At 35.0% G+C, this 22,962-nt stretch overlaps 2 protein-coding genes across 3 annotated transcripts in view; one reads left to right on the top strand and one right to left on the bottom strand.

Moving 5' to 3' along the window:
- Positions 1–215: 215 nt before the first annotated feature.
- Positions 216–9,527, bottom strand: LOC106130231 (E3 ubiquitin-protein ligase NRDP1). Of its 2 annotated transcripts, none has more exons than XM_013329025.2 (7): positions 9,263–9,527; positions 9,047–9,189; positions 8,573–8,655; positions 7,108–7,313; positions 5,795–5,953; positions 4,649–4,779; positions 216–3,385 (listed from the first exon to the last, which is right to left on the bottom strand). In XM_013329025.2, the coding sequence occupies exons 1-7, from the start codon at positions 9,350–9,352 to the stop codon at positions 3,247–3,249; spliced, it is 951 nt and encodes a 316-aa protein (XP_013184479.1). In that variant the 5' UTR covers positions 9,353–9,527; the 3' UTR covers positions 216–3,246. The 2 variants fall into 2 exon arrangements, with proteins under 2 accessions (XP_013184479.1, XP_013184480.1); XM_013329026.2 differs by having other exon boundaries at positions 5,798–5,953.
- Positions 9,528–10,408: 881 nt separating this feature from the next.
- Positions 10,409–22,962, top strand: part of LOC106130206 (cyclin-G-associated kinase) — a 33,222-nt gene continuing 20,668 nt past the window's right edge. The window contains exons 1-5 of the mRNA XM_013328996.2: positions 10,409–10,680; positions 13,471–13,875; positions 14,494–14,591; positions 16,307–16,532; positions 17,301–17,456. Of these exons, the coding sequence (XP_013184450.1) occupies positions 10,548–10,680; positions 13,471–13,875; positions 14,494–14,591; positions 16,307–16,532; positions 17,301–17,456 (1,018 nt within the window). The 5' untranslated portion in view covers positions 10,409–10,547. The remainder of the gene's footprint in view (positions 10,681–13,470; positions 13,876–14,493; positions 14,592–16,306; positions 16,533–17,300; positions 17,457–22,962) is intronic.

Here is a 22,962-nt window from a genome sequence, read left to right as displayed (position 1 = left end):
TTACGTCACTGCATGCCATGGCCGCCATATTGCTAAAAGTCGCGTTTTGGCGGCATATTTGAATATTTCATTTTCTTTTTCGATTTTTTAATAAAATAGCTGTAATAAAGGCAGAAAAGTATTTTTGTAGGGCTCCTTATAAACAAATAAATACCCTAAGATAGTTTTTAGAACTTTGTCAAATAGCCTATTATAGAAATTATTAAATAGTCATGTTCAATTGCAATTGAGCTAAATATATTAATTTTAACGCCAATTAAAAAAACACAAACAAAACATGTAAACTATGAACTAACTAAATTGATTGTCAAGTCTTGTTATACAGGAATTTTGGAACACTCAAAAAGGCAGTAATACACGATTTATATTGAACAAAAATACACACTATATCTTAACACAGCACTCGATCATCACTGATTATAAAAAAAATATGTAGAAAACATTTTACTGGCATTTATAAACCTATTCAAAATGTTCCTTTGTAGGCTGGGTTTTCAACAAAGCTTAATATGTGTGAAATAAAGAATAATCCAAACACAATAGGCCAAATATTTTTTACAAATGGACAGAAATGATTCTGTACATTCATTTAAAGACACGTTACTTTAAAGAAAGACATTAAGAAACATTTAAAGAAAGACATTAAGAAACTGTTAAAGTACATTTTGAAGCTTTGTTGTAAGAACCAGTCTTGCGATAGGGAATGTTCAATACTCCAATTTTAACTAAGAATTAGTATCGTTACAAACTTACATTCACCAACCAACTTTATGAACTACATACATGCTTCTTTCCCGGAGGGTTAGACAGAGACCAAATCTTTCAACTTTATGAACTATCTGAGGAATTGTCTGAAATTATTTTAGTTTAGGAAGAAGATATTTAAATTGTAAGATAATATTTACGTGTCTAATTGTAGCGTCTTACGCATAATAAACTTCCGTATCTGTCAAAATCAAAATCATTTAATAATAAAAAAAAAAAAATTCAGTAAATAGGCCTTTGCAGGCACTTTTTCACGTCATTTTAATTTTTCAATAAAATAAATTTAAGTTGTTTCTTACATATTAATATTTGTCAAAGCTACATAATACTATATAAGCCTCAGTGAGGCGTGTTTGTCAGTTACACAGTCAGTCATCAACACCCAGTATTTATAGATACTAAGTAATTTTAAATAAAAGATTATTGATATTTATCATATAAAATTTCCTTTTTTTTAGCATTCGATGGGATAACACCTACATCTACCCTTAATGAAAAATAACGTAATTTTCCGTCAAGTTCAGATAGTTCATAAAGATTATACTCATTCCAATAAGCGAACAAATACAATTCGTTTCTTTTTACCGTGTACTTCGCCACTCACATTCCGTTACTACTCCGCTACAACCTGAAGACGCATGTCAAACTTGACGATATCGGATTTTGTAATCAGTCAGAGGATCAGTTCTAGTCATGGTCCAGTCATTTAGATGCTATACATCTGTTTTCTTTTCAATGATATTTTTCTTTCTTTTCAATTTCAATGATAAAATCTTCTTCTTCACTTCCACAAGCATTTAATTATCAACAACAGACCATTATTAGCATAAAGAGCATATCATTATTAGCATAAACAGCATAATAATCGTTTGTATTCCCGCCAAAATCTCTTCAGTCATCGAATATAAAGCACTACCACAAATGCTTTGCATTTTATGGCGTGCTATCCACATGTATTTACACACATTTCACATCTATTCGACGCGCGTCTTCAAGTAACCAGACTACAAAATTAACACTATAAAAAAACATTGTAATACTTAAAAAATACTTCATCAACACACGTATCAAACAATCGTATATATTGTACAAAATCATTGGTCTTTTACAGTAAATTTTTTGCACCTAGCAACACTAAACCACAACTTTTAATCACTTCTCGTAACTGGAATTTTGGGAGACTTCTTTTCGAGTGAAATGGTATATCTTCGCTGGGGTCGAACTAGAACTTTAGAACTAATTCTTGTTAGAAAGTAAGTTTGTGTTGCTTCCTCAATGCTGCGGCGGAAAAATAGTATCACCGAAACTTGCCCGACTCTTTCACACAAAGTGTTCTTATAACCTGAAGAATTGGTCGATCATAAAACCTACCAATCTTACTCAGTTTAGTTTCCTAGTAATTTGCGGTGAACAGTATGATTACTTGATGCCATGGACCGATATCATTTTGAGTCCAGATTCACCTGTATTCCGGATACTTTTTCGATATGATGATTATGACTCCAGCGACATATCTATATATTGTATTGTATATGTTAGGACGCCATGAGCTCAGATCATGCTCGATCCATACTGGGTAATATTAATTACGATTACTCCAGCGACATATCTATATATTGTATTGTATATGTTAGGACGCCATGAGCTCAGATCATGCTCGATCCATACTGGGTAATATTAATTACGATTACTCCAGTGACATGTTTTGTGGTAAACTGCATGCTCTATCCAGACTGGGTAGTATTAATTACGATTACTCCAGCGACATATCTATATATTGTATTGTATATGTTAGGATGCCATGAGCTGAGATCATGCTCAATCCATACTGGGTAATATTAATTACGATTACTCCAGTGACATGTTTTGTGGTAAACTGCATGCTCTATCCAGACTGGGTAGTATTAATTACGATTACTCCAGCGACATATCTATATATTGTATTGTATATTGTATATGATAGGATGCCACGAGCTCAGATCATGCTCGATCCAGACTGGATACTCTTAAATTACGATGACTCCAGTGACATGTTTTGTGGTAAACTGCATGCTCTATCCAGACTGGGTAGTATTAATAACGACTACTCCAGCGACATATCTATATATTGTATTGTATATGATAGGACGCCACGAGCTCAGATCATGCTCGATCCAGACTGGATACTCTTTAATTACAATTACTCCAGCGACATGTTTTGTGGTAAACTGCATGCTCTATCCAGACTGGGTTCTCTTTAATTACGATTACTCCAGCAACATATCTACATATTGTATTGTATATTGTATATGATAGGACGCCACGAGCTCAGATCATGCTCGATCCAAACTGGATACTCTTTAATTACGATTACTCCAGCAACATATCTACATATTGTATTGTATATGATAGGATGCCATGAGCTCAGTTCATGCTCGATCCAGATCTCTTAAATAACGATGACTCCAGTGACATATATCTTTGTGGTAAACTGTTCACTCGTTATTCGATGCCGTGTGCGAATATCATGACGAGGCCGGGCTCCAGCATCATGTGCTCGTCCACGTGCGCGTTGTCGCAGTGCAGCACCAGCACCGCTTGCTTGCCGGGCACCCGCTTGCACACGTACTTCTCGTATAACCTGTAATAATAATGGGAAAATCATTGATTTTTGGTGTCACCTTTACATGTTAGTATTATTGTCATTTTAATATTTTGCTCATCATATATGTATGTATAGGATAGGAGAGAGTTATGAATGTGGATGAAGCGAAGGAAGTGTGTAGTGAATAGATGTAGTCTCTGCCTACCTCTCCGAGAAAAAGGCGTGATTTTATGTACGTATGTATATTTCTGTTTGCAACATCTATATATAAGTGAATAATTTTTGACGGCCTCTGTGGCGCAGCGGCAGTACGCTTGTCTGTGACATCGGAGGTCCCGGGTTCGAATCGTGGCCAGGGCATGATGAGAAAAGAACTTTTTCTGATTGTCTTGGGTCTTGGATGTTTATCTATATAAGTATTTATTATAAAATATAGTATCGTTGAGTTAGTATCTCGTGACACAAGTCTCGAACTTACTTCGAGGCTCACTCAATCAGTGTAATCTGTCAAAAAAAAAAATTCTACCTTATTTATGTGCTACTTTCTGTACTACGCTATTACGTCAAAATCGGTCGAGAAATTTTAAGTTTATTCATTACATTTTATTTTTTTACAAATTTTTTCTCGTTTTAATATAAGAATTTGCAGTTACATTTCCTTTCATTTGTGTACATGAAACATTAAATAAGTGTACAAAAGTTTGCACGAGTGTAGAGTGCACTTGGCACAATAGTACAAAAAGTACATCACAGAAATTGTTTCTTTTTTTAATTTTTATTTTACATTTTCGGAAAACTTACAGCCAAAAACATAAGTAATTTGACAACAAAAAGAATATAAGGCCAATTACAAGTTTACTTATTATAATTAACTTTACAAATCCTCAAGATTAAGGAATGCGTCTTAAAAGCCGTTGTTACATCCTTAAAATTGAGGATCTTGACTTCAAAAAGACATTCACATTGTAAAAGTGCTCCAGTTAAGCGTAGAGTGCCTGTTTCATTTAATAAAAGTATTAACAAATACAAAGGGGTAAGTCCGCCCTTGTACGTCGTTATTTTTAATGTTTTTTTATGTATCACTATAAAACAAAGTCGCTATTTTAGTCTGTTTGTCTGTATGCTTAAATCTTTAAAATTACGCAACGGATTTTGATGCGGTTTTTTGTAACAGGTAGAGTGATTTTTATGTATATTAACATTTATAATTTTGCACCAGTGCGAAACCGGGGCGGGTCGCTAGTTACTTATAATTTGTTATGTACAATAAAGAATTTACAAACAAACAAATCTACCCACCTTCTGTTGTTCTGCCTGGTCTCCAAGGAAGACAGCCCGGGCGGCCACCGTCTCTCGTGGCAGTTCTCCATCAGCTCGTCGATGATGTGCGGCGGGCAGCCAGATTCTGACAGACTCCTTTTAATCATCATCTGAAAACATAAAGAAGATAAATAAGAATAATAAGATTCCTCTTTATGGGAGTTATTTATAACGTGGTCATTTGATACCATGCAGGTTTTGGGAATGATGAAAAATATATTTATGGAATCTTAATGTATGTAAAATGTACAATGGATGTACATACATAATGCCACAAGGCATTCTTCTTCCACCTGGCTTTAGTCTTGCATCCTCACCACTCTGAAGAGCAGCCTTGCAGTATGCCTTTGACAATGGACCCTGGATTGGACTATGAACAGATGGACCTAATACCACAAGGCATTCTCTTCAAGTTAAGCCATAAGCCCATCCCTTAATCGCCTATAACTACATCCACGGGAATGAGACAGAGTGGTCCTATTCTTTTTTCATTGGTGCCAGAAACCACACGGCACACTGCTCACATACAAACATACATAAAATCACGCCTCCTTCCCGGAGGAGGTGCTGATTTGACACTGGTTCCATATAGGGTTGTAAAATTACGTAATTTTACTGAAATCATCGGTAAAATACGCGTATTTTACGGTAATTTATATATATTACGGTAAAATTACGAGTGACTTTTTTTTTACCTCCATGTTTACGACATTTAGAATTTACATACATACATACATCTATATCCATAAAAGTCACGTCTCCATAAAATTTCATTCAAATCTATAAATCCATAACAGAGTAAACAAGTAAGCAAGCAAATATATACAATTCTGTATTTTAAAGTTTTGCCAACGTAAGTACGTTTAAAACATTTTTTACCAAATTTTACCGTAGTTTTACCGTAAAATACCAAAAATTACGTCGTATATCGTTTTTTACCGAATTTTACCAGGGTAAAATTACCGATTTACATCCCTAGTTCCATATGAAGTAGGTAAGAAGGTGTGACGAGCTGGTGATAGACACTGGTTCCATATGAAGTAGGTAAGAAGGTGTGACGAGCTGGTGATAGACACTGGCTCCATATGAAGTAGGTAAGAAGGTGCGACGAGCTGGTGATATTACCACCTGCAGCATGTCGTCGGGCGTGGAGATCATGCCGCCCCAGCGCGTCACCCGCGCCCGGGCCAGCGAGGCGGCCCAGCGCGCCACCTCGTCGCGCTCCATCTGCTCGGCCAGCGCGCGCATCGTGGGGTTCGACACGCGCATGGCCCGCATGAACTCCTGACACATTAACAAAAATTCGAATTGAGGAAAGGTACTTAGATGATTTTTTCTTTTTTAACATTTACTATGGACACACGCGCATGGCTCGCATGAACTCCTCCTGGCACGTTAAACAAATTGCAATTGAGGAAAGGTACTTTGATGACTTTTTCTTTTTTAACATTTGCTATGGACACACGCGCATGGCCTGCATGAACTCCTGGCACGTTAAACAAATTGCAATTGAGGAAAGGTACTTTGATGACTTTTTCTTTTTTAACATTTGCTATGGACACACGCGCATGGCTCGCATGAACTCCTCCTGGCACGTTAAACAAATTGCAATTGAGGAAAGGTACTTAGATGATTTTTTCTTTTTTAACATTTACTATGGACACACGCGCATGGCTCGCATGAACTCCTCCTGGCACGTTAAACAAATTGCAATTGAGGAAAGGTACTTAGATGATTTTTTCTTTTTTTTTCTCACTTACTATTATGACTATTACACAAATTGGAATTGAGAAATGGTAAAGAAAATGCAGCAGTGCAGGTTGTTACCGCTTCTTCTGCCATGACGCCTTGGAAGCGGCAGTAGACTTAGTTTTTAAGTAATTTATATGACGTCAACCAATGTTGTGAAACTAAAGTTTTGACAATTATTAAGCGATATGGAGTATCCTATAATAATGAATAAAAATTTTGAATTTTTTTTAATTTGAATTTTGCACCAAAATGATTTTCTTTTTTTTTCTCACTTATACACTGATGCGAACGGTGTCCTTTACAGAGGTGAAAATGTTAATGATTGTTCGGTAAGATGTCTCCAATAAATCGGTAAGATGTCTCCAATAAATCGAAGTGAGGGAAGGAAATAACGAATTAAGGTATATTAAGGCTTTACGTTGAAAACTGGCGAGAGATCTCACTAACGAACTCACATAGATCAAAAGCCTTGCTTCGCATATAGGTAAGTTTTCTAAATACATAAAAGTTATCTTTCTTTACCCTCTTTTAAAGTCTAATATTAATGAAAAACTTTTCAAAACCCTCATACTAATCTTCCAATCATCCAAAATAAAAACTGACTGATATTTTTCAAAACCGTAATATATTTCATATAGCCACTTTAAACTCTCTGGTAACATGCAAAAAAATGTAGAAATAATTACTTTCAACAGTGCCAGTTCCCGTTTGTGCTCGTTGATGACCAGCCGTTGCTCGGCCAACTCCTGCTGGTACTCCGTCAGCTTGCCTTGCTGGGTCGCTATGAGGGCCCGCAGCTCTCGGACGCAGTTGTGGTCCGCTAGCTCGTCTTTGGGTATTACAAGACCGCAGCCCTTCTCGCAAGGCATCGGCCTCTTGGGGTTGTATTCGCCTGTTGAATTCAATTATTGTATGCTGATCAATGCGAGTGAAAAGACGTGGTCTCTGCTTACCCCTCCGTAAAAAAGGTGATTCATGTATGTATGTATCAATCTATTCTATCATAATCTCAATTCTATCATTAAGCCAAATAGCTGACCGTGGCCATTCAGTCTTTTCAAGACTGTTGGCTCTGTCTACCCCGCAAGGGATATAGACATGACCATATGTATATGTAACAATCTATTGCAAGCATATTTTCAAATTATGTAGAGTAACATTATCAGTTTGCTTATGTTTGGACTACAAGGTGTAAAAAAAAGAATACAGTTAGTAATAAAATTTTTAAAAAATGTGTCTTTTTGTTTTCTTTAATTTTTTCAACATTGCAATTTAACTTTCAAATGACAACATGGGTAAAAGTTTTGTATCTTATTGGAAAAAAAATAATCTAATTGGAAAAAAAAATTTGGAAACCTAATCATTACTTACAAATTGTAACCCAAAAATACATTACTGATAAAGTAAAATGGGTGTTGAAATTTCCAAATTGCCTTATACTGTAACTTATTAACAGGGAACTGTAATAAAAATATTACAAAACAAAAGCAAAATATGTATTAAAATATTTTTTGACTTATTTAATGAGCAGAAAGGCAACTAAATGCAGTTGAACTAACAATGAAAATGAGGAATACAAGAATTGCATTAAACAATAACCAGTTTATTTGTAAAAATTATCCAACCAGTTATCAACACTAATTTTAACCAAGTCAATGAGTTAATTAATCCTCATTAAAATCCATAATCAATACTGGCAGACCCAATGGTTGACTGGTTGATAATGCTTCTAGCATTAAATCCGTCTATTGTGCCTAATTCTCATTGGTATTTTGTATAATACAGTTAAATAAATTTTAATAAATGCGAAAGTTTGTAAGGATGTGTGGATGTGTATGTTTTATACTCTATCACATAAAAACTACCATATCGATTTTTATTACAGTTTGCAGTAATATAGCTTAGACATTAAACTTGCATAATAATTAAAAAAATATAGCAATTGAAGTGCATACAAAGTCACAGGCAACAGCTAGTAGTGGTAGACAATACCTAACAAAGTTATTAAATCACACATTTCAATTCTGTACAGTCAAAAGACCCAAAAAGGCTTATGAAACTATTACAAGAGTGTATAATCAATGTCTTGTGTTTTGTGGTGTAAACCTGGGTTGCATTATATCAAAATTACAATTATTTAACAATACTTACATTCGGCAAGATGAGAAGGCAAGGAGTCCAGTTTTAATATTGCATTGCAGCCATGAACTGAGTTGTCACACCGAGTGCTCAACCTGAAATGAAAATAAACATTGTTTTCAATAACATTGAATGGGTCAGGGGTCTGGTGGGTCAGTGACAATAAAAACACCAGATTTTCTTTAAAGGTGTGTGTCTTGCTTATTGGTCATTTCAGTCAAATTTTTTGTCAAACAATATTTGTCTAAATGTCAAGTCATGTCGATCCATGGAGGCTGAGCAGCATCAACAAACATATTAAAGAGCAAAGGCCAGTTGTTGAATAACTATAGTTTTTTATTGCTGTCGTCAATTGAACCGATAATTAGGAATGTACTGAAATTATGAAAACAAAGTAATCAAAAAATTTTACTGACCTAAAAAACAGGAAAGAACCGTGCACATACATAACATTAATCAGGCTGAATGTTATGAAACAATAATTACCTGGATAGCAAGTTGCGTAGTATTCTTGGAACAGGTCGCAACTGGCTTGCTGTAACTGCCTGCCGGTCTACGGGACAAGTCGGCTGGCGACTTATCCATTCAGTTATACAGGCACGACAGAACGCATGTTCGCAAGCAGGCGCCTACAACAAATATATGAAATATAGCAAACAAACATCACTCGCAACAGTAAAAAATTACAGCACGAACACGAACCTGTAAAGGATCTTCCAAAACTCCTGAACAAATAGGGCAAATAAGTTCTTCGTCAACGTCACCTTGAAATCTTTTGGTTTCAAAGCCCATCGTTGATTTGACGGATATAAACAATATACATCAGTCCGGAATTATTAAGGCATGAAATTTGGACTGGTGTATCATAGAAAACCAATTTAAATCAATAAAATAACAAAAATGAAATGAGGACAATCGCAAATTGTAAACTTCTATATTAGCCAAAGGCAAAATAAACCATAAACAAATCCAGTTCACAGGTAAGTAAAATTGTAATGTCAAGCAAATGTCAACAGTACTCGAAAATAAAATCGATAAAAACCAACAAAATCGAATACATAGTTTTTACGTATTAAACTAAACTCATGTAAAGTCACCATGAAGAAAGAAGTTCGATTGTCTATGGTAGATGTCATCAATTGCCAGTATTGAAAGTTATTTTCCCCATATCCAAATTCACAGTGAAAATATTAAATTTATGGTGGTACAGGTACCTTCAATATTATTTCATATATGAATTATCTTGATCAGTTCCGATGATAACAAACAAATAAATTACAACAGTAGACATTAATGCGAAACAAATCGATACATAGAGTATCTACTTGATGTTGACGATATTGACCTACCTGTATGAATGAGGGGTCACGTCAATTTTCGTTTGAAACTAAAACAAACCATATTTGCCTGTCATAAGCAATGTCAACTTTTCGTTACCTAATTATAAAGATTTATCAAATTATTTGCACACATTGAAAAGGTCTACAGAAAACTCCATGATGGCATATGTCTATCTCTCATGGATATCCCACAATGAAATTTTTTTGTCATTTACTTTTTAGGACAATCAGCATTGCACCCGTGCGAAACCGGGGCGGGTCGCTAGTTAGAATATAAAATATTTATATCACGCTAAGATGTTACGTTGGGGTGACATGTGTGGTAATAAGATGATGAATACGAATCATTTGTATTTCTTTTTATATGCTTTGTGGCTGGCGCAAAAGGTGACTAAAGGATAAATTAAGACGTGATGATACTTTTTAAACACTTTGTTTACCGTAAATTTTAAGGTAATTTTACGCTGGCAACATATACTAATGCCTTTTGCACCAAAGACTAAAATGAAAACTGGAAATGAAATGACATTCTTTCTGTCAATTCCCCTTTCTATGCCATCGTAAAATGGACCCAGGCATAGGGTGCTGATTAAAATTTTACTTTTCTCTTTATTTCATTAAGCTAATTCTATAAATATCAGTTCAAAATGAGCGTTTTTAAATCAGCCATGGGCTACTTTAGTTCTAGTGGTGCCAATGGCGGCAGTGATAATGATTTTGTTGGTCAGTTTGTGGAAATCGGAAACATGAAACTAAGAGTGAAAAAGGTGATAGCAGAAGGTATGTTGTAGCTATAATTTGGTTACTTTTTTTCTTAATTTCAAACAAATATTTTGATGAAAGTTCTATATAGGCGTATAATACAAAAAACTCGTTCTTAGTCCACTGAATGATACGATATCTTTTGCGTACGATACGACTTGCATTTGGGGGCGTATGGTGCGTTGTTTTGTGCTTTAGTGTGAAGATTGAAAATGTTTTTATATTTGGTCTCGAATTCTAGTCATGAATGTATTCAATTACCTTCAATATTTTAATTATGTTGCTACTTGTAACTGATTACTTGCTGCATTGATGTGACGATTCGTGTAAGTACCTACGTCACTGATAATGATCTGTTTACTTTATTTATGAGGTCTATCCTCATAAATTGCAGTAAGAATTTCTCAACAAGCTACTTGTACAGTGATCTACATTGAAAGTTGTACTCATTCTCATTGGCCCAGTAGGTAGGTACCTAATAATTTTGCTAATTTTCTTTGTCCATGAAACTATTATTTGCAGTGCATTCTTGCTGTAATAGGTCAATTTATTTTCTGAAATCATCAGATTGGTCTAATAAGAATGATTATTCCATAATTTGTAAAAAATGTCATATGTACTTTTTATCATTTTTGTGGGCATGGATCAACCATTTAACACAAAGATATCATTTCGGATTCATTCATCTGGCAAAAAACAGTATAAAAAAATAAAAACTTGATGACGATAATCTTTGCTGCTAAATTTAACCATAATAAAATTGATTGAATTCAAACATATAAATTAGTGCAGTGGCAATTTGAATTATGAATTCCATAGCTAGATAGCTATAATATAATAATAAGATAATAAATAGAAAATAATAAGATTATAAAAACTATCACATTAAAAATACTCCATTATTAAATTGTGCAAAAGCCCATAACCACACAACTTTCTCTTTATTAGTGTCACACAGGAAACAGTGAACATTGGTAGAGGACTTAGTTGTCACAATGACAATGGTAACAGTGTTGTTTTGTTTTTTAAATCAACTTTTTTTATTTTTGGTTTAGATTTCTTCTTTTTTTCCTAAGCAACAAATATTCCTGACTAACTGTCTATTATATTATTATTTTTGTATTTATAAACAATGTACCTATTTCCTTAATTGTGAAGGATACTTGCACATTATTTAAAAAGCAAAAAAGTAATTGCATTTAATTTTTTGTTATACTTTTGTAGATAGCCTATTGGCTCTATCTATCCTGTAAGAAATAAAAACGGGATATGTATGTGATAGCTAAAATGGAGAAATTTCCATCTGAAATACATTGGTATAGATAAACATATATTTTACTAAGCAATAAGTGAAGTCAATGATGATAAAAATTACTCAATAAAAACATTTGCTGTTGTAGTTTGGAGCTGATCATTTTATAATTACTGTGTTTTTATATAAATATATATAGTTTAAATTGGCAATTGCATGGCATGGATGTCGTAAAAGGCGACTAAGGGATAGGCTTACAAACTTAGGATTCTTTTTTAGGCGATGGGCTAGCAACCTTTCGCTATTTGAATCTCGATTCTATCATTAAGCCAAATAGCTGAATGTGGCCATTCAGTCTTTTCAAGACTATTGGCTCTGTCTTCCCCGCAAGGGATATGGACGTGAATGTAATATGTATGTATGTTTGTTTAAATTGGCTTGAGCAAGCTGACACTGCCCATTAGGTCAAATATCACTTAAATGATATCTTTAGAGTATGAAAAGAGTTGAAGGCAGTTTTATCAGTAATGAGGGAAGAGATATGGTTAACTTGAAGAAACCTGCATATTCAGGCAACTGGAAATGTAACCAAGATCAATCCAATATGGGTCAGGTTCCCCAGAAAATGTTGCGGAGGTCAGATGGCAGTCGCTTTTAGTAAAAACTTGACTGACCCAATCGAGGATCCATGGTCAAAGGCATACCCTGGGCTTCTCTACACAGGGGTGAGGATGCAACCTGGACTAAAGTCAGGAGGGAAGAGATATGCTATGATAAGACAGAGTAGACATGTGTAATGATGATGGAGTTGGGTTATGCTATGACGGACAGTGAGAGTGTACCAAAGGGTGCACAAAAAAATGATGATGCACAAAATGCACAAAAAAAAAAAAAATTACCTGCGGCATGATTGGGTATTGCCCTGACAATGCTATAAAGAAGGTGGGCATAAAACTATGATGGTATGCTTTAATAAGAGTAGGCATTTACTATGAAGATGTGAAATATGCTATGATCAGAATGTGGCGATAAGGGTTGAGATATACTATGTTGAGAAAGAGATTTTACGCTATGATGAGAGAGGTGAAGTTTGCCTTTGTCATAGAGCTGAGAATTAGGCTTTGATAAGAAATTAATGATTATGCTATAGCGAGAAACCTGAAGAGAGGTAGGATATGCTTATGTTGGGGAATTTGGGAAGGATGTCAATTGTATTTTCCTTTAACATACATAGATCCGACGCTTGCTCATGTATGTCGTAAAAAAGATAGGCTAATAAACTTGGAATTCTTTGTTTAGGTAATTGGCTAGCAATTTGTCATACCTAATTTGAATCTCAATTCCATCAATAAGCCATACAGCTCTGTGTAACCTGTAAGGTATGAAGACGTGATTTGAATTTAGTATGTATCTGACGCTTCGAAGATAGCATGCCAAAGTGATTAGAAGAGAGATTAACGCTGAGAAGGAAAAAGAATCTAAAAATTTATGTATGTCTTTATGCACTTCAAAGCACACTTTTTTTGACCAGCTATTAACATAATTTAAATTTGCAGGTGGTTTTGCATTTGTATTCGTTGCTCAAGACGTGTCCTCCGGCACAGAATATGCCCTGAAAAGGCTAATGGCAGCCGACGAGCAAGCCAACAAGAATATAATTCAAGAGATTAGCATATTAAAAAAATTATCTGGTCACCCTAATATAATTAAATACATAGCAGCTTCCTTTATTGATAAATCAAAGACAACCCATGGAATGGGTGAATATTTGTTGTTGACTGATTTGTGTACTGGCGGCAGTTTAATGGAGGCTTTGCAGAATAGAGGGCAGGCGTTCCCTCTGCAGACGATATTGAGGGTATTCTACCAGATGTGTAGGGCTGTTCAGCATATGCACGCCCAAGTGCCTCCAATAGCGCATCGTGATCTCAAACTAGAAAATTTTCTTATATCTAGCGAAGGTGAGTAAAAAAGTTTATCTTCTTCCTCCTGGCTTTAGTCCCGGTTGCATCCTCACCAATCTGGAGAGGAGACTGGGGTATGCCTGTGACCATGGATCCGAGATTGGGTGAGTCAGGTTTTAACACGAAGCGACTCCCATCCGATCTCTGGCAACCTTTGCTGGAGAACCTAACCCGTATTGGATAGATCATGATTATACATCCAGTTGCCTGAATGTGCAGGTTTCTACACGATGTTTTTCCTCACCGTAATAGCATCGGTTAGTATTCAATCGAATGTACATAACTTCGAAAATTGTCATTGGTACATGACCGAAGTGGGATTCGAACCTGTGCCTTTCTGCACATCACGCATTTTAACCGGCTACCTTACCAATTCGACCACCGACAACGACAACGATAAACAAAGCTGCTTTAGTTTTCCATCGTCAGATGTAAGTCTCTTCCTGACCTAAATTCTCTTGGACCTAGACTAGGAGGCAACGGAACAGAGATAATTACGGGAGGGATGATTAACGATTTTCGTGTCACATAAAGAAAATTATAATTTTAAAATTTTTCTTACATTTTCGAATTTTTTTTTTTCTTGTGTCTAAACAAGTTAGGACTTGTCGGCAGGTACAATCAAACTGTGTGACTTCGGATCGGCCACCACCGACGTCTACTCGCCGAATCCCTCGTGGAGCGCCAACCAGAGGAACATGCTGGAGGAAAATGTAAGCAATACAAAATGTATATATAAATAAATATATGTATACAGGACAAATTACACATATTGAGTTAGCCTCAAAGGTAAAGGGTAAGGTCAAAAGTACCCGAAACCGCCGAGCTTGCATGAAGAGAGTTATGAATGTGGATGAAGCGAAGGAAGAATGCAGAGATCGTGGCAAGTGGAAATAGGTAGTCTCTGCCTACCCCTCCGGGAAAGAGGCGTGATTATATGTATGTATAAGTTAGCCTCGAAGTTCGAGACTTGCGTTACGAGATGCTAACTCAACGACACTATATTTTATAATAAATACTTATATAGATAAATATCCTAATCTATACAGAAATAGTTCTTTTCTCATTATGCCCTGGCCGGGATTCGAACCTGGGAACTCCGGTGTCACAGACAAGCGTACTACCGCTGCGCCACAGAGGCCGTCAAATACAACACTGATTTTATATTGTTACTAAGTACACGTAATAGGTAACTAATATGATTTGCGATTGCGCATTTTTATTCTATACTTGCTCGCTACAGATGTCACAGGTGTTTTTAGGTCGTGTGTACGTGCTGTATTTTGTAGTCCAAATGACAGAGGCTGAAAATGAAATGTAATGAAGAGAAAGAGAATAAGAGAGATGCTTCTATTTCGCTAGCTTATCCTTTGTTTGTTTGTAATATCTTTATTGCATAGAAATTTACACAGTAACAAGAAAATAGTAAGTACATAGTTTTAAAAGAAACAAATCACTTGCAATGGCGGACTTATCCCATGAAGGGATCTCTCCCAGTCAACCGGCAAACAATAAAGGAAATAGTTAATTCAGTAAAAAGCGGCGAGTCACTGTGTTATTAGAAACAATATAATTCAATCCTTCATTTTATGTGTCAGCACATGTCACTTACCTCCAATTCGACTTGCAATCTTATTAAAAGATTTCAGGATACCCATAGAGTTCTTAAAGATTTAGAGATGGTGTGACGTCGAGCCGTTTCGGTCACCCCGGCGACGCTCTTCGCAGCCCTGGAGCCCTATAAGAGATTGGATTCTTTTTGCAGGCGATGCGCGGCTAGCAACCTGCCACTGAATCTGAATCTCAATTCTATCATTAATCCAAACAGTTGAACGTGGCCTACTACTCTTTTCAAGACTGTTGGCTCTGTCTGCCCCACAAGGGATCCAGACGTGACTATATGTATGTATGTAATAGGTGTGGCGTCGTGCCGCTGCCGTCTCCTCGGCGCCCTTTTCACAGCCCGGGAGCCATATAAGAGTGTGCGCACGCGCACCGGCTAGGCACCTTTGGACTATCAGCGTCCACCAAGTAGCTTGCTATCTTCTAGCGGCTATTTGCTGGATCTCATGTCAATAGCCCCACGAACTCTTACAATTAGTTATAGCTATCATCCCAAATAAATACATACATTCATATAATCATATAATCACGTCTATATATATACCTTGCGGGGTAGACAAAGCAAACAGTCTTGAAAATACTGAGAGGCCAGGATCAGCTGTTTGGCTTACATGTTAGAATTGAGATTCGTATAAAGTGACAGATTGCTGGCGCGTCGCCTAAAAGAAGAATCCCAAGTTTATAAGCCTATCCCTTAGTCACCTTTTACGACATCCATGGGAAAGAGATTGTTGAGTGGTCGTGTTATTTTTCTATTGGTGCCGGGAATCACACGGCGAGTGTTAACTAAATGATGATTTTTCAGCTGGCGCAGTTCACGACGCCCATGTACAGAGCGCCCGAACTTCTTGATACTTGGGACAATAGGAAGATCGACCACGAGGTAGACGTTTGGGCGTTGGGCTGCATACTCTACACTCTGTGCTTCATGCAACACCCTTTCGAAGATTCAGCTAAACTGGCAATACTGAACGGAAATTACAATTTGAACCCCAACGATCAGAGGAATAAGTGCTTTCATGATATTATTCGTAAGTATTAGTGAATTATGTCTGTATATTACACAATTTTTTTTTGACATAATACAGCAACTTGTTTTCTTTTTTTTTATTGATTTACTATTTCTATCATGAATACAGATAGCAATCTGAACCGCAAAAGAAATATAACAATAAAAAAATTTAAACTATTAATGGAGGATGTTGCTATCTTTTTAATTGACAAAGCATTTTGCTAATAAATCACTTATCTATTAAATGTCATTGTTAACAAAGTATTTCGAGTATGTAAAGAAGGTTATTTTATTTATAGAGTAAAAAATAAACTAAAACTCAGATTCCTTTTATTTTCAAATTGTTGCCAATCTAATAATAAGTGCCGTGTGGTTACCGGCATCAATAGAAAAAGGAAAGGACCACTTCGTCTCGTTCCCAAAGACGTCGTAAAAGGCGACCAAGGTAAACATTTATAAACTTGGGCTTCTTTTATGCGATCGGCTAGCAACCGACCACTATTTGAATATCAATTCTATCATTAAGCCAAACAGCTGAACGTGGCCTATCAGTCTTTTCAAGACTGTTGGCTCTAACTCGCAAGGGATGGAGATGTGGCTATATGTTTGTTTGTTTGTTTGTTTGTTTATAATATCTTTATTGCATATAAATGTACACAGTTACAAGTAAATAGTAAGTACATAGTTATAAAAGAAACAAATCACTTGCAATGGCGGACTTATCACATGGTGGGATCTCTTCCAGTCAGACTAAAGTATGTTTGTACATCCTAATCTTTGTCTGCAGATGGATGCCTGACGGTGAATCCCGAAGAGCGGTTGACGATCAACAGTGTCCTAGAACGATTAGCGGCCATAGCGGAGTCGAACAACGTCAACCTGAAGCAACCACTCAAATTTGAGCGTAAAAAAGTTGAACAATCCGTGGCCACTAGCTCGCCAGGTAATAAAAAGTCAAGTAAATATTACACTACCATATCGTAATACGCGGCAGACACCCGGTTGTATGATGTGATATCCGCAATTGTACGCGAAAATCCGCATTTGTCCGCGATCATCCGGACTTTTTTTCCCTCCCAAAGAAAAAAAAAATCGTTTTGTTATTTTGCATCTCGAGCTATAAATGGTCAAGTATTTTTTGACTTTTTACACTCAAATTTTTTTTTTGTTTCATAATTTTCGGATTTTGTTCGTTTTATTGTGGAGAGGTTATTATTGTGAGATTAATAAACATTCCAATGTTTTTTTTTTCGACCAAATTGAACATCACCAAAGGTAAGGCAGTGTTGAATTGTTCCAAGGTAGTATAGCATTTATTTGACTTTGGTATTTATTATTATTATTATATCTAAATGCGGTATTGGAAAATTTAACTTATGTTGCTTCAAAGCTGAAAAGCTTTATTATCTTGTCAGTTTATTTTTTAGGTTTTGTACTTTTTAAACATTTAGGTGAAGATGCTCAGACGAATAACGCATTTCTAAAGTGAACATTAAAACAGCTTTAATTTTATTATGAAGTCTGATTAAAGGCAAATTTTAAAACATAGGATAATTTAAAAAATATATCTACTTTTGTTATGTATATACACGTACATACAAACTGTCTTTAAATTTTCATCACATAATAATTACCAAAAATTCATATGCATTTAAAAAGTGCATATTATTTTTAGATTTAGGATAATTGTCGCTAAGTGTAGAACCTGAACATATATATTAGGAGATATACATGACACATTCCCGTAAGAGTTAACGCCCGTACGAAAGATAATATAGTTCAACTGAATTTTTCTATAATATTTTCTATATATACATTTTTACGTAGGCGTAATTATAGCGCATTCCCTGAGATACTAAAATATTTTCTGAATATAACGTATATTTATATAACATTACATATTAACAAAATTTAATTTTCAAAAGACATCAGAACTAATTAGTGGGTGTAGTTATCGTTTTATGCACTAACAGTTGGGTATAAGGAGCTTATAACCTATGGAGTTTTATTGAAAAGAGTGTAGTTTATTTAAGCAAGCAATATTGCAAGTGGTTATATATATATATGACTTAACATAATATTTATCCAAGGTGTAATTGAATGAATTAGCGAATTATTGAGTGCTGTTTAGTATTTTAGTCTTTTTTAATTCTATCAATGCATCAGACTTATTTGTGGTTTAGAAAACAGTTAATTAAAAACCAATAATATCTATTTTACCCAGTTCCCATAATATAATTCACAAAGTAAATTTTTAAACATCATTTCACATTGTACGAGTTCATATGTTATTTATGATGCAAACTCCATTGGTTATAACTCCTTATTTTGGTGGCTTGGTGCGCACCGGTTGGAATTGTCACATAGGCCTTCATCTGTGTATCACTAGTCTACGGCTTAAAAGTGTGATAGAAATAAATATATAAATGTATAGTATATTAAACTATTAGATCGGTCCTTCCCTGACAATATTACGATGTTACGAACGAGGTACAAGTATTAGATTTATATTATAAAGGTTTACCTTGACCATGGCGGTTAAGAGTTGGTTTGTTGTGAAGTGTGTGGTTAGTGATACCTTGGTTATCTGAGTACTGGGGCTAAGTCTAGGAAACAATTTAGTAAATCTAGACTTGAGTAGATTTAATTAATATTGATTTCAATTTCGTTCAAAGATCCAAAATCTGGATAGCTGCGTTATAGTTTTTCTTACCTTGCCTTATCTATATTCATCAGTTATATTAATTTATGCATGATTGGGATTGATCCTTCATTATTTTGTTGTAGTAAGACAATGCAATTTCGTGAATTACAAGATTTTGCAACTAGGGCTCTAACCATGACTTATTCTGTTGAATAAAATAATGCATTTATTGATTTCTCGCTGGTTGGCTTATAAAAGGCCTTCTGTCCAGACTTTTGATACTAACTGTGGTATCACTATGGATCCAAACTTCTTAAAATAAAAAGTGAAAAAAAAAAAAAAAATCTGAATTCGTTTACCGATACCTAGATGTACCTATCCAAAGTTGAGGACGTTGTCTAATATCGGCTATCTAGTGATCAGAGGCAATTTAATTAGTCTCATGGTCATACTTTTAGCCTTAGTCGGGGTGGCATTAGGTATCATTAACTATCCATTTTCTTCAAATCACGACGAAATCCGCCATCTTCGAGCTGATAATTTAAATACATTCCTTGTCGTATTTAGCCAATTATAATTCATATGGCAAATTTAATTAGCCAATGATGAGACGCTAATAAGATTATTTTTGTTAAATATAGTTTGGTTTTTAAGCCAAGTGAACAAACACGTAAGTCGTGTCCACATTGAAATTGTGATAGATGGTTTTAGAGAATCATCTATATTTTATTTCAATTGAGTGAAGTCACTATCATTTTTAAATGTAAAGATTTAAATTTGATCTAGTTATAATGTCATCATTATTTTTTTTGTGCATATTTTATAGTTTTGACTATGTCGAAGCTTAGACAAATAAACGAGTATATTCATCACAGTTCTAGTTTGTTTTTTATTTCATACGCATTTCGAGTCCGCACTGTACGTACGTGGCCTTATTTGGAAAAGGGATTTTAAAAGGTAAAATGTTTTTTTTTTAACATTAGCATTTTGTGTTTATTAACACTGGTTCACCTTTACAATTGTTTGTGACTAATCTTTATTTCATTGGCATGCGTGCGGGTGGGGTTGAAAAATCTAAAATCTTCCCAATCAGCAGCTTCTTAACCTGGGTAGTTTCTTCTTACCCCCGTAGCGCGGCACGCGCGACGCCGTTTTTATCGCGCGGAGAACTATCGCTATTATGCTTTTATTATGACGTGAAACGTTTCGCTCCATAAAAACGGACTCGCGCGTACTAATTTACGTTGGCTGGTGTCGATGAATCAATCTTAATTTTTACTGGCATAGTAGGACCATAAGCCATAAGGTTGCGTCCACAAGGTCTCAATAAGTGCAGCTAACATGAAGACATGACATTAATATGATTACTATAAACTCTTTGGCTATGACGTTCTAATCAACAAACGTAACCTGTGTTCTAAAGGCTTAGGTAGTCTAATTAAATCACTGCAAAAAATAACAAAGGCAATTCTCACAAAGGTTTGGATTAATTACAAGGACATATATAATTCACTGCCCGCACGCCAACCTTGGCTGTTACTCCTAATTTCGTATTCGTTTATATTCATAAAGACCCGTGCACAGATCTCATTATGTATAACTGGCTCCTTCACACTTTGCTTATGCACATACATTAAAAAAGGACAGTATCACGTTTGTCATGCGGTGACTAAATTAATTATGATATGTGTAATAGGTATGTACTATGTAGGGTGTAAAAGTATTATAATGCATGCGTTAAAAATATCTAGGCTTAAAGGACCTAGTTGGACTGTATAAGATAAATTATTTTATCTTAATTAGCTGCTCTGCCCGCGCAGATCGTTAAAGCCCATTAAGGGAAAGGCTTACAAACTTGACTCTTGATTTAGACGATGGGCTAGCAACCTGTCTCAATCAGTATGTCAATTGCTGACCTTCGAGTCTTGCTAGACGTTCCGCTAAACAGTATGTAAGTCATAACTTATCTGAAGGCCTGTTAGACCCGAGATATTTAGGAGTTTTAACAAAGTGTCAATCGTGAAGGCGTACCCTGTAAAATTATCTATGCCTACCTACATAGAAATATAATGCCCTAATTATCTAGGTTATACCTACATAGAAATAAAATGACGCTCGTTTTACTGTTGATGTAAAGCTGTTATGTTTTCAACAAGGTTTTTACAACCGACTCGGGCCTCAACTGAATGTTATAATTACTTTACCTCATATTTATAGGAATTGTTATCAAATCTAATAAGAACAGATAGATAAGAGGCTGCTCCAAATATGATATGGAGTTACTAATCCGAAGTAAGGATGAAGTATTTACAGAGTTATTTACCTTGAATTCAATCTATAAGTCTTATAAACTTGAAATGATTGGTAAATAGATAGATAGCATTAGTAGGTCGATGGTGTGTTGGTAAATGGCTAAATAAGCTAGATAACTATTAGAAATTGTTAGTAAATTAGTCAAAATTTTAAATGGATTTAATAATTTTCGAACGCTTATGAGAAATGTTTGTATGGAAAAGAAGGCGACTGAATGATTACCTTTAAAATGGATTAAACTAAATTAATATAAGACATGCACTTGGTGGTTTTTAATATTAAAAAGGGCTTACTTAAATTCATCGCCACTTTTTCAAGAACTCTTTATTAAAATCCTACGAAAATATAATACATAGTTTAAGACAATTATTAAAGAACGTATACATATAATACTAATAGTTTAAATGTATTTATGTTGTTAAATATTAACGACCCTACGACCATTAACAAAGTAACAACCAAAAAAAAACAAAATTAAGAAACTAAAGAGCAATGTCTACGAAAAAAATGACAATATTTTTTTTTTTAAATTTTTAAGCAATAGAATTTGAAAAAGTTACACCCCTATCAATAAAATACATTTCTTGTTTTCAATATCACCGAATATGGTCTATCTTTTTAATGAACGTATGTGCATGCCCCTTTACAATTTAGAGTAAATGCTTTATTATGTTCCGTTTGAATGGCCATTCATCGCATGCCAGTGTTTAGTCCTGTATGGAAGCCTACGCCTTTGTTTCATTAACAATTATTTGAAGTAGTTTTTTGTTTAATTACACTTATTCGATTTGTAAAAAAAATATGGACTTCTGAAAATGCTGGAAATATGGTGATTTAAAAAATATAGAGAAAAATTTATTTTACAGCCATGCTCAAAGATGGAATGTTGTTCCATTTATTAGTGTCTAAATATTTAGAAAATCTTAAAATATCTTTTATTCTTACAGTCTAATTACAAACTCGTGTCCTTTGAAGGCGTAGGTCTCCATCCTTTAGCACCATATGCCAATTGCCTATGCATATCACGTATTTTTTTTTTCATTTTAGGTGTTTTCAACTTTTTCGGGTGCCCAATAGTATTCTCATTTAAATGACCCCGCCACAAGAGACCGGCCCCCGGCACCGCCCGCTTGCTAACTCGGATATGCTCGCAATGATGAGTATTTCGTTTTTATTTATTGTTCGCACTGTAATTTGTTATAGTCTTAACTTGACCTGTTTAGATGAACTTAGCGATGAAAGTTCACTTGCGTTGTTTGCGCAATGATAACCACTTTATAAGTAAAAAAGATGATTCATTCATGGGAACATTATTTATTATCTTTTGGCTAAAATGTTTCCAAAACCACTGTAACTTAGTTCATGTAAACAGGTTCTAGTGCCTAAGATTGTCTTAGCTTTCCTATTTATTTTTATTGTTGTTATTTATTGGAATTATAGTGTTGACTTGGCTTTTTCAAACAATTATGTACTTAAATGTATTTACATGTTT

This window comes from Amyelois transitella, chromosome 7, assembly GCF_032362555.1.
Source record: "Amyelois transitella isolate CPQ chromosome 7, ilAmyTran1.1, whole genome shotgun sequence".
Taxonomy (NCBI): domain Eukaryota; kingdom Metazoa; phylum Arthropoda; class Insecta; order Lepidoptera; family Pyralidae; genus Amyelois; species Amyelois transitella.
This window is presented reverse-complemented; position numbering and strand designations above follow the sequence as displayed.